The sequence below is a fragment of the Sinocyclocheilus anshuiensis genome, unplaced genomic scaffold (genome assembly GCF_001515605.1).
Source record: "Sinocyclocheilus anshuiensis isolate Anshui unplaced genomic scaffold, SAMN03320099.WGS_v1.1 scaffold241, whole genome shotgun sequence".
Classification (NCBI taxonomy): domain Eukaryota; kingdom Metazoa; phylum Chordata; class Actinopteri; order Cypriniformes; family Cyprinidae; genus Sinocyclocheilus; species Sinocyclocheilus anshuiensis.
Window position 1 is genome coordinate 284,514 of NW_015540865.1, and position 11,877 is coordinate 296,390.

Consider the following 11,877-nt stretch of genomic DNA (forward strand, 5'->3'; position numbering starts at 1 on the left):
GCTCTTCTGGAGAAAGTGCACAACGTCCTCAACAACATCCAGGTCAGTTTCACACTGCTTTACTGCAAACTGTATAGATTACACTGTTCAACACCTACTAAACGCCCCATTACACTCAAACAACCATCAAAACGCTTACTGACACTCACAAATACTGAAAACCAGGGCCTTAACACTCTTGTTAACACAATTCAGCAAACCATTCAAGTGTTAAGTATGTATTTAATAATACATTTTTTTAAATTGTTATCAGAAAGACAGAGACACTCACTGAATAAAGTGCAATATCTGCTGCTGGATATCTAGTTTACACCTATGTCTATTTTCTGTTCCCGCAGCTGAAGAAGGTGCAGAAGGAGCCCACATCAGACTCCTCTCTGACTCTCGGGTCCAAAACGAGCCCGATGCGCTCCATCAGAACCAGCGTGAGGCCGTGTACGGCTCCGGCTCAGAAGCAGACGCTCAGTCCCAGCAGCTCTCTGAAGAGAGAGACCCTCCGCCTGCTCAACCAGCGCATGGAGAAGCTGCCGTCTGACGAGTCCAGAGACGGCTCGGACCCAGAATCCCCTGATTCCAGCCTGATGGGCTCCTACGCACAGTTACCCAGCCCTCAGCCCAGAAACATCTTCATCTCCAGCCCCGTCAGCGAGTCTGAGCTCAGCACCACTGGATCTAAAAACAATGAGCAACCTTCAGCTTTCACGGCATCTTCACCGCCCTCTTCTGCTGCGGAACGGAACTGCAGCGGTTCAGAGGTCAGTGATAGACAGCTGTCAGTCATTACCTCCACACCCAGCAGCTGGACAGGAATGACCGGGTTAGATGAAACGCAAGATGTGAGCCATGAGAAACCCCGGCGCTCAACCCCGGCGCCCCTCAACCGATCCTATGATGTGGAAAACCCCTCGCCATCTCTGAACAGACCACAGGTGGATTCAGTCGGGCCGAACCCAAGCCGATTAGAGACAGAAAGACACTCACAGCAGCTCCTGGATGAACAGATGAACCTCAAACAGCTCACTGGAGGTTAGTAAGAGATCAGGCCTGAACTGATGGTTTACATGTCTGAAAGCTGACCAAAATCACATCAGATGGTTATGATAGATGTTTATAGAATGTTGAGAGATAGAGACTGTTTGAAAGAGACTAGAGATCTTGTTATTTGAAGTAAAAAAAAATAAACATTTCATTTCAGATACATAGTTGCCAAGGCATTTCTCATTTTCATTTAGTTTAATATTACGTATTAAAATAGCTAAAACTGAAATTAAAAAAACTATAGAAATATTTAAAGAAGAATAGACATGTTTAGACAAATAGACATATTAAAAAAAAAAAGACAAACACACAACAAAATGATTAAAACTTCAAAATTTTAATTAAATGCAAAATAATATTATTTTTTTATATAGATTTTTAATATAAAAAAATTATATAAAAAGAAAAACTAACTGAAAAATATTATTTATATTATATTATATTTTTATATCTTTTCATATTTTCGAATAGTATCTCAGGTGATACTAAAATAACACTGGCCTGGTTAAAATTAATTAAAGGTGAACTCTGGCTGCTAAACGACCACCCTAGCTACCCTTAAAACCAACACCGTAGTAACTGCTTATTAATGCACTGGCAGCCTCTCACATCATTCTATCATTGTGCTGGTGAGTTTCACACCACTTACATTTCCTCAAGGAAAACTTGCATTATTTGCATGCTGATTTAAAGGTCTTCTCCTGCACATGCAGCTTCTGTGTGTCTGTGTGTGTTCGCAGTGGAGCAGCAGATTCAGGCTCTGGAAATGTTGCGTGAGCGTTTAGAGAGAGAGCACGCTCCGCAGATCTCGCAGGAGAGACAAACACAACACCTCCAGCAGGTATCGCTCCACACACACACACACACACACACACACACACACACACACCAGACAATACAAGGCATTATGCATTATGTAAAGTGACACATGAGTGAGATATAATGCAGCAGAAACACAGACAGCTGATGTGAGTGTGTCGCTCCGGCCAGGGCTTCATGCTGCAAAATTAACTTTCTGCAGTTGTGTTTTACATGATATTTTTGTCACTAAAATTATGGGATTATTTCGCTGCTTTTAAACTCTCATGAAAACAAACTGAGATATATTAAATAAATCAACCACAATTATTTAGTGATTCCAGAAGTTTCAAGAACTGTAGTTCCTTAATAAAAACAACAGTTGTTGTGGGGAAATATGATTGCATCATTTTAGTATTCAAATTCTGTTAGATAATTGTAATAAATGTGATTATTCCCTTTGGTTAAGAACTGCTCTCCTAGATTAACTTCTGATGGTCAGTTTTTCTTTGAGGTAAATTAAGTCATGCAAGTAGACTAATTTAGACTAATTGTGTTTATTTAGTCATCAAAACCAATTTTGGAAGCATAAAAACAATGCATTGTGGCTTGACTGTCAAACAAATTTTTGATGTTCAGTAGGGTCTTTAAATATTATTAATTATAAATATTTTCATTACTTGACATATAGTTTCCAAGGCAACATTTCTATCGTATTAAAATAACTAAAAACTAAATAAAAACTACAGTATACAGAAAAATTAAATGACAAAAACACAACAAAATTACTAAAAGTTTAAAATTGAAATAAAAAAAATCAATCCAATTCGAAAACTATAATAGTGCATCAATGCTACTAAAATAACACTGCTATATATAGGTTTGAATATGACGTGTGTTACTGTACAGGAGGTGTGTGTGGAGCAGATGAAGCCTCTCTGTCGTCTTACTGCCGTGGCTCGAGGTTTTCTGACACGCAGACTTCTACAGACGGACAAAATCACACACCTGCGCAAAACCATACAGGTAAACACACACACACACACTGAGACATGAATGTACTTCCCAAACATGAGCCGTGTGAATGTTCTTCAGGACTCCAGGGATCTCATCCGCTCCTTCCAGACGGATTCCCAGCTGAAGAGAGTCTCCGTCTCCCATCAGGATCTGTCCTTATATCAGCGCGTCACAGCTCAGGTAACACATACACACACCTGTGTACCCTACAGCATGACTGTGTGTACGTGTGACATTCATGTGTCTGGTGTGTGTCACAGCTGCGATCAGCGCTGCATGACGTCCATCAGATCTTCACTGTGTGGCCTGTGAGAGACAGACTGAGTCTACTGCAGCAGGACCGAGAGATCCACAGAGAGAGGACACTCAGAGACATGGTACACACACTCACTCACACACACACACACACTCACTTGCACGCACACACACACACTCGCACACACACACACACACACACTCACACATGCACACTCACACATGCACACACACACACACACACACACTCTCACACATGCACACTCACACATGCACACACACACACACACACACACTCTCACACATGCACACTCACACATGCACACACACACACACACACACACTCTCACACATGCACACTCACACATGCACACACACACACACACACACACTCTCACACATGCACACTCACACATGCACACACACACACACACACACACTCTCACACATGCACACTCACACATGCACACACACACACACACACACACTCTCACACATGCACACTCACACATGCACACACACACACACACACACACTCTCACACATGCACACTCACACATGCACACACACACACACACACACACTCTCACACATGCACACTCACACATGCACACACACACACACACACACACTCTCACACATGCACACTCACACATGCACACACACACACACACACACACTCTCACACATGCACACTCACACATGCACACACACACACACACACACACTCTCACACATGCACACTCACACATGCACACACACACACACACACACACACTGACAGAGCTTTCTTCTGAGCAGGACAAAGACAGTCCTGGAAACACACGGATTCTGTCCTCGGTCACTCAGAAGACACTGGACAGGAAGGCTCAGAGGTGAGAACGGATGAATGACAATATATATAAATATATAACTACATTTTTAAACAATAATTATATAATAATAAAATCAAATTCAGCAATTAATTCAGAGATACAGTGGGGTCCAAAAGTATGAGACCACTAGTGAAATAATACAATAGTACAATAAAGTCCCATTAGTTCATGTGAATTAATGCATTAACTAACAATGAGCAATACATTTGTTACAGTATTTATAAATATTCGTTAACGTTAGTTAATAAAAATACAAGTTCATTGTCAGTTCATGTTTGCTCAGGTCCATTACATAATATTAACAGATAAAACCTTTATTTTTATGTTGAAATTAACATTAACTCAGATTATGAAATGTTTTAGAATTATTTGCCAATGCATTAACAAATAGAACCTTATTGTAAAGCGTTTCTGCAAATGCTTGTTTATAATTTTCGTAACGCTTTACAATACGCTTTTGTTAACATGTCTTAATGCATTAGCTAACATGAACGAACAGTCAGCAAAATGTTTTTAAATGCATTTTTATAGCATCTTTTTTAATAGTACTTAACAGAAATACAATTATTTATTGTTTGTTCATGTTAGTGCATTAATAATGTTAACAGATACAACTTTTGATTGTAAAAATGTGTTAATGCTGAAATTAACATCAAGATGAAAAAATTCTGTAGAAGTTCATGTTGACTAATTTAGTGAAGTAATGTTAAGAAATTTTATTTCTGATTTAATACATAATCTAATAAACAAATTCCTCGTATGTGGCAATAAAGCTCTTTCTGATTATGATATGTGACTCTGGAGCACAAAAGCAGTGTTAAGTCGCTGGGGTATATTTGTAGCAATAGCCAGCAATACATTGTATGGGTCAAAATTATAAATGTTTCTTTTATGCCAAAAATCATTAGGATATTAAGTAAAGATCATGTTCCATGAAGATATTTAGTAAATCTCCTACCGTAAATATATCAAAACTTAATTTTTGATTAGTAATATGCATTGCTAAGAACTTCATTTGAACAACTTTAAAGATGATTTTCTCAATATTTAGATTTTTTTGCACCCTCAGATTCCAGATTTTCAAATAGTTGTATCTCGGCCAAATATTGTCCTATCCTAAAATTGACACTTAAGACTGGTTTTGTGCTCCAGGGTCACATTTGATTTGTTTTCAGGCAAGCAAAGAAGACAAAGGTGATTCCCAAAAGCTCAGCGGCAAGGTACAGCATGAATCAGAGCATGCATTTCTCTGTGTGTGCACATGAGCTCCTGACTGACCTGATCTGAACTCTGTTTCTCCTGTAGGATCCTGCAGCCTCGTCTCAGTCACAACAGCGTCTGCTCCTCTCAGTGAGTCTCTTTAGCGATCTGTTCCACAGTCACATCAGATAAACTCACCTGAGGGAACCTTAGGTTCTCCACTGTTCAGAAACTGCTGCATAGTAATCAGGAACACAGTGAAGTTAGTTCAGATTCATCATGCTCTCTCTCTGCAGGAGTGCGGTGAAGAAGAGAGACGAGTGTTTGGAAGCGAGACACAGGAAGTATCTGTCTCTGGGATGAAAACAGACACATGAATGATTACCGATCAACAGCAGTGACATGCATGTTTCATGATGCGAGTGCCTTTATGACTCATATCACTGTTCATTGCTCGTCAGATTTTGCAGTCATTCACTATTATATTAATAAATCTATACAGTAAACTTCATTACTGATTATGCACTGAATACTATTTAACTTTTTTTTATTTCTAACACAAACATTATTGCACATTTAGAAATGCATAACTCTTTGTGTTTTGCTTGCACTGTACAGTGCATACTATGCAGTAAGAAGTACACTAGTATTCTAAACTCTGAAGAAACATGAGCCGCGTGCTGATTCACGTGTGCATAAATGTGTTTGTCAGACTCGTTCAGAAACAACTCGTCAGTCTTCAGTCCAAACCTCAGCACACACACGCACACGTGAACAGTCAGCAATCAGCACCACAAATAAATATAATGATCCGAATAATATAATAAACACATTATTAGAGGTTTCAGAGTTTGACTCACAGCAACCAAAACTGTTAAATCCTTGGCGGACATAACAGCGGGCAGGCTTGGAACGACATGAAGTTTCCAAAGCAATCGTTCACCCCAAAATTAACATTTGCTGAAAATGTAGACGAGTTTGTTTCTTCATCAGGTTTGTAGAAATGTAGCACTGCATCAGTGTCTTAGCAATGGATGCTCTGCAGTGAATGGGTGCCGTCAGAATGAGAGTCCAAACAGCTGATAAAAACATCACAATAATCCACAGCACTCCAGTCCATCAGTTAACATCTGGAGAAGACAAAAACTGAGACAAATCCAGCATTAAGACATTTTTAACTAAAATACATCGAGTCCATAATCCATAATAACGCTTCCTCCAGTGAAAACGTGTTCTGGTGTGAATCAGGAGAGAAATCTGCACAGATCAAGCAGCGTTTAAACAGCTCTAAACAAATATGTGGCTGGATTTTGATGTGAGAGACAACAGGAGATGCACTTTTTCACTGGAGGAAGCGTTATTATGGATTATGGACTCGATGTATTTTAGTTAAAAATGTCTTAATGCTGGATTTGTCTCAGTTTTTGTCTTCTCCAGATGTTAACTGATGGACTGGAGTGCTGTGGATTATTGTGATGTTTTTATCAGCTGTTTGGACTCTCATTCTGACGGCACCCATTCACTGCAGAGCATCCATTGCTGAGACACTGATGCAGTGCTACATTTCTCCAAACCTGATGAAGAAACAAACTCATTCTAATCTTCTCTAAACATTCTCATTTCTGGCTGAACTATTCCTTTAGCTTTCCCTTTAAATGACATTTAGGACTGTGAATACAGAGAAAACACACATTGTAGAAACGTAACACTGTGCTTTATTTCTTTAACATAACACTGAATGGTACATCTCATCCACACACACACACACGTGTGTGTATCGCTGCGGTTTAGCTATGCATGAGCACAGACAAGTGCTTAATGTTACAGGTGCAATAATAGAATATAATAAAACTGTTTATACAACTAAACAAATCTGAATTCCAATAAAACGTGTCAAAGGGTTTGCATAAGGAGCTGGTGAGCTCAGTCATGGCCTTTATATTCCATTTGTGGCTTTTAGAATCAAATCACAGTTGAGATTATTTGTACCGTGCTCAGATATGAAACATAAAGCTGCTCTCAGTAACAGACTGATCTCAAATCAGCAAAAGCAGCACAAGCACAATCTAGAAAACTAGACGCAGAAGTGCAATAATCATCACAACAGTCTTTGGCTTGACAATACAGGTTATAAAAGACACAAGGTTAATAAACATGAGTGCACACTTCCTAGTGCGTGTGCATGTCCTGATGCATCGTCATTTTAGCGTTTATGTATGAATCTGAAAAAACAAACCTGAATCTATAAACGTTTTAGCATAATAAACTGCAAATTCAGTCAAAACGAACACTATATTAAATGTCTCTGGCCAAGCTTTCGTTTTACTGATTGTCTGCTTGCACCTCAAACATAAATTCAGCTTTATATGAATGTTCTGGGTTCAGCACAAGTTAAAAATGATCATTTTTTGGGTTACTTTTGAATTAGTTCAAATGCTGTGTTTAATGTCACATTGTGACACTCTGTTTGAGTGACATCTGACTCATCCAATCACGTGAGTTTAGGGCGGGACTATCTGTCTGACTGCCAATGACAGACGGGAGGAGTCTTTAGGAAAAGTTGTCATTGCTTTTCCATTTGTGTCAGAAATGCCACGCTTAACCTTTAAATAACATCAATTACCGAAGCCCCGTTACATCAAATATTGTCTTTGGCTTCTCGTTCTCAAACTCAAATCAACGTTATGTCACAAATGCTGTCAAGTTGTACCAAACCCAGAACGTTCCTATGACGTGACCTCAAAGGAATGTAATAAATACATTCACCGTTAAACGTTAGGCAGAGTAAAACTAAGGCTGGTCAGAAAAGCGCTTCATGCAGTCGTCACAGCAGAGAGAGTCTGGCGGAGAAACGCTGCTGGAAAGAGTGATGAAATCTTGGCCCAAACACCAGCCCTCTGGAATAAGAGTCGTACACAGAGCTTTAAATAAGAGACACTTCACACAAACGCAACGCAGACGAATCCTTCAGCATCGGCCACCTCATTAACAGCTAGTGTTTATACTGCGTTATAATGCATTATACAGCTATAATAATCAATATGTGTCTCCCCTTCAGAAGAACAACGAAGAAAAATCATAGTTTTTGTGCTTGTTGATATTATGTTACAGTAGCTGCTATCAAATGTTATCAAAAATGGTCTCAAAACGCACCATAAACGATGGGATTGGGCAAAAATACCCAACCATGAAAACACATTTATTGCATGACAAAAAAATATATATCAGTTAGTAAATCTACCACATTTTCCGGAATATAAGTCACATTTTTCTCTTCTGAAATGCGCTGCGACTTTTATGGACGTTTGTTTCTGCCAAAGAATAATAAAATAAAAAAGGCAATTGCAACTTTTGTCTCACAATTTTTGCAATTTTGAGAATTGCTCTTTTTATAAACTCCAAAAAAAGTTAGATTTGTGAGATAAAAACTGAATTCAAATTTTTTTTCTCGCAATTCTGTTTTTTATCTGTTTCCACAATGAATTCCGTAATTACACACTCTCACACACACACACTCTCTCACACACACACAGACTCTCTTTCTTCTTCTCATCCTCCTTTCGTGCTGAAACACTCGCCGTGCGTCTCTCCTCCTCCTGCACAACAGCAGCAGACTGTCAGGATGCGATTAACACACACGCACACACACATGCACACACACACTCTCACGCACAGTCACACACACACACGCACACTAATGCACAGTCACACACACACTCGCTCACACACACGCACGCACACACGCTCACACACACGCGCACACACACACTCACAAACACACACACTCTCACACACATACACATACACACACACACACACTCTCACACACACACGCACACACACTCTCACAAACACACACACACAGACACACACACACACACACACATACACACAATGAATTCCGTAATTGCAACTTTTTATCTCACAATTCTGACAATTCTAAAAATTTCTATAAAAAAAAAACTAAATTCGCAATTCTGTTTCCATGACATGAAGTAAAAAAAAAATTAATAATAATTGCAACTTCTCACAATTCTTTTTTCTCAGAATCACAAGTTTATCTCTCGCAATTCTGCATGTATATATAGAGTTTATATATTCTGAGAAAAAAGTTGCAATTACCTTTTTATAAACAAGCTTCCATAGACTTTTATTAATTGCATTATTTATATAATCAAGCACACAAAACAGGGTATGTGAGCTCAAGTTTATTTATAAAGCACGTTTCCTACACCCCAGTAGTTTCATTTTAAATAATTTAGTTTAGGCTTGGCATTTAAAATAAATGTTGTTTATGATGAATGACACTATTATTTATGTTTGTTTTATACTTATATTCCCATTCCAGTTCTGTTCTGAATAATGTTACATTTGTTGCAAAGTGAGACGAACTAAAATACGTGTTTATGTATGTTTGTAAACATTTAATTTACTGTTATTTTACTTTTTTCTGAATGCAATAATAAAATGTGACTTATACACTGATGCAACTTTTATTTGTTTTTTTGTTTTTCACTTAATGCAATTTCATCCTGGTGTGACTTACTTTCCGGAAAACATGGTATTTCTTTTCATGTTTACTCTTATGTTGACATTTCTGTGTTTGTCGTTTAATGTCAATACTGCACACGCAAGAAAACGCATGCCTTGAGAAGCGTTTGCTCTATTTTTAACTTCACACGGCGTATTAAAACGCATGCACATTCAGTCCTGCTTCAGAGGCAGATGTTGGTTTGTTTGGCTAACTCTCTCTCCAAGTCTGAAATCAGAGTGTCGAAGTCTTTCAGACTCAATCGGCACGTGAACGGAGCGTCAAAGTCGAGCGCAAACTCATCCACGTACAAACCCTCGGGAGACGTCCACATGTCCCTCTTCTTCGGCTCCTCCATGTCTTCGTCGTCGCTCTCGCTGCCTGCCACCTCGTCGTAATCCGCCTCGTCGTTCGACCGGAAGTCCCGCCCACAAACGCTCCAATCACCGGCGTAGCGGTTACAGGGCGGGCTCTCCAGTCGGCCACGCCCCCTGCGGGAAACCACCACCCCATCCTGAACCGACGGGAGCTCGGCGCGCAGTGAGGACGCCGGGGAGTCATCCGTCACTCGTCCTTTGGGTACTGCGAAGAAAACAATATGAAACACGTTACACGCTTGACATGTGGCAGATGCGCCATGCAAATCCACAACAGCTGTCACATGCATGTTGCACACGTGCTGCGTCATGAGAACATGTTTCAGCTACCGCACGCGTCGTAACATGAGGCTCAAAGTTCACACATTCAAGGTGCAACCGGTAATGATCAGATTATATGCATGGTCCAGCAGCGCTGGAACGACAATCAAAACCAGATGACATTCAGAGAAGAAAGATGCATGGCATAAAGTCACATCTGCACTGTAAAAAATGACTGCAAATAATACAATTAAATACTATTTCAGGTTTTTTTCTTCAAAATTTCATTTTTAATTCAATGTTACTTACTGCTTCTTTGTAAATGTTTGTAAAAATTTACTAGCAACTTTTGGGTGAAAATTGTTTTTTCAGTGTGTGTAAAATCATCCAATGCATGACTTTTTTTTCTTCTGCTCATCAAGGCTGCATTTATTTGATCAAAAATACAGAAAAAAACAGTAATCTTGCAAAATGTTATTACAATATAAAATAATGATTTCTATTTTAATATCCTTTAAAATATAATTTATTTCTGTGATGCAGCGCTGAATTTCCATCAGCCATTACTCCAGTGTAAAGTGTCACATGATCTTCAGAAATCAGTATAATATGCTGATTTATTATCAGAATTATCAACAGTTGTCCTGCCAAATATTTTTTGGGAAACTGCGTTACTTTTTTCAGGATTCTTTGATTAATAAAAAGTTAAAAATAACAGCAATTATTTAAAATATAAATCTTTTCTAACAATATAAATCTTTGCTATAAAGTTTTTTGACCGTTAGTATATATATATATATATATATATATATATATATATTATCAATAAAATGTTAGATTTTTGTTATTATTTAAGAAAGTAAGTCAAATGGGCTTAAAATGAATAAATGATGCCAGTCTGCTGGGACACAGACTCACCAGGCCAGAGCTGCAGGAGATAGTGCAGTGCTTCTATGTGTCGTTTAAAGTCCACGGCGCTGGCGATCTCTTCACTGTGTGCAAAACTACGGCCTCCTCGACTGGCCCCGGACCCCGCCAGGGCCCCTGATCCAGGAGCCATCATCCCGGCCTGCCACGACTCCTGTGTGGGCGTCAGGAGAACCGGCCCGAAACACACGGCCAGATTCTGACACGTCATTCGGTTGCTGTCGCTGTAAGACGCCACCAGACTCAGATGATCCAGCAGGAAGGAAAGAGTCGCCTTCAGCAGACACACAAACACACACCCATCAATCAACAGGAGCTACTCAAGCTGCATTTAAAGGTAAATAAGGCAGGATTTGTTTCTAATCACACAGACTTGCATGCATTTGCCAAAATGTGAAGTATTGGGTACCGTATCCCACAATGCACTTTACTTTAAGTGCAACAAATGTCCCAGAAATATCAGCTGTGATTTTTCAACTCTCATTTTATGACTCTTTATTTGATCGGGCTGACAAAATTTCAGAAATTTTTACTCAAAATTAGATAAATACATATAACCATATAATTCTAACATAACTGGATGATAGAAACTGAATAT

General features: G+C 39.1%; 2 protein-coding genes across 2 annotated transcripts in view; one reads left to right on the plus strand and one right to left on the minus strand.

The window, feature by feature from the left end:
• LOC107688048 (uncharacterized) overlaps window positions 1–6,080 on the plus strand; it is an 8,215-nt gene extending 2,135 nt beyond the window's left edge. The window contains exons 3-12 of the mRNA XM_016485589.1: window positions 1–42; window positions 339–1,026; window positions 1,779–1,879; window positions 2,746–2,862; window positions 2,932–3,033; window positions 3,114–3,230; window positions 3,910–3,983; window positions 5,159–5,203; window positions 5,289–5,333; window positions 5,480–6,080. Coding sequence (XP_016341075.1) covers window positions 1–42; window positions 339–1,026; window positions 1,779–1,879; window positions 2,746–2,862; window positions 2,932–3,033; window positions 3,114–3,230; window positions 3,910–3,983; window positions 5,159–5,203; window positions 5,289–5,333; window positions 5,480–5,546 — 1,398 coding nt within the window. The 3' untranslated portion in view covers window positions 5,547–6,080. The remainder of the gene's footprint in view (window positions 43–338; window positions 1,027–1,778; window positions 1,880–2,745; window positions 2,863–2,931; window positions 3,034–3,113; window positions 3,231–3,909; window positions 3,984–5,158; window positions 5,204–5,288; window positions 5,334–5,479) is intronic.
• Window positions 6,081–9,720: 3,640 nt separating this feature from the next.
• Window positions 9,721–11,877, minus strand: part of LOC107688040 (rho GTPase-activating protein SYDE1-like) — a 22,264-nt gene continuing 20,107 nt past the window's right edge. The window contains exons 7-8 of the mRNA XM_016485579.1: window positions 11,271–11,553; window positions 9,721–10,296 (exon numbers count right to left, since the gene is read on the minus strand). Of these exons, the coding sequence (XP_016341065.1) occupies window positions 9,899–10,296; window positions 11,271–11,553 (681 nt within the window). The 3' untranslated portion in view covers window positions 9,721–9,898. The remainder of the gene's footprint in view (window positions 10,297–11,270; window positions 11,554–11,877) is intronic.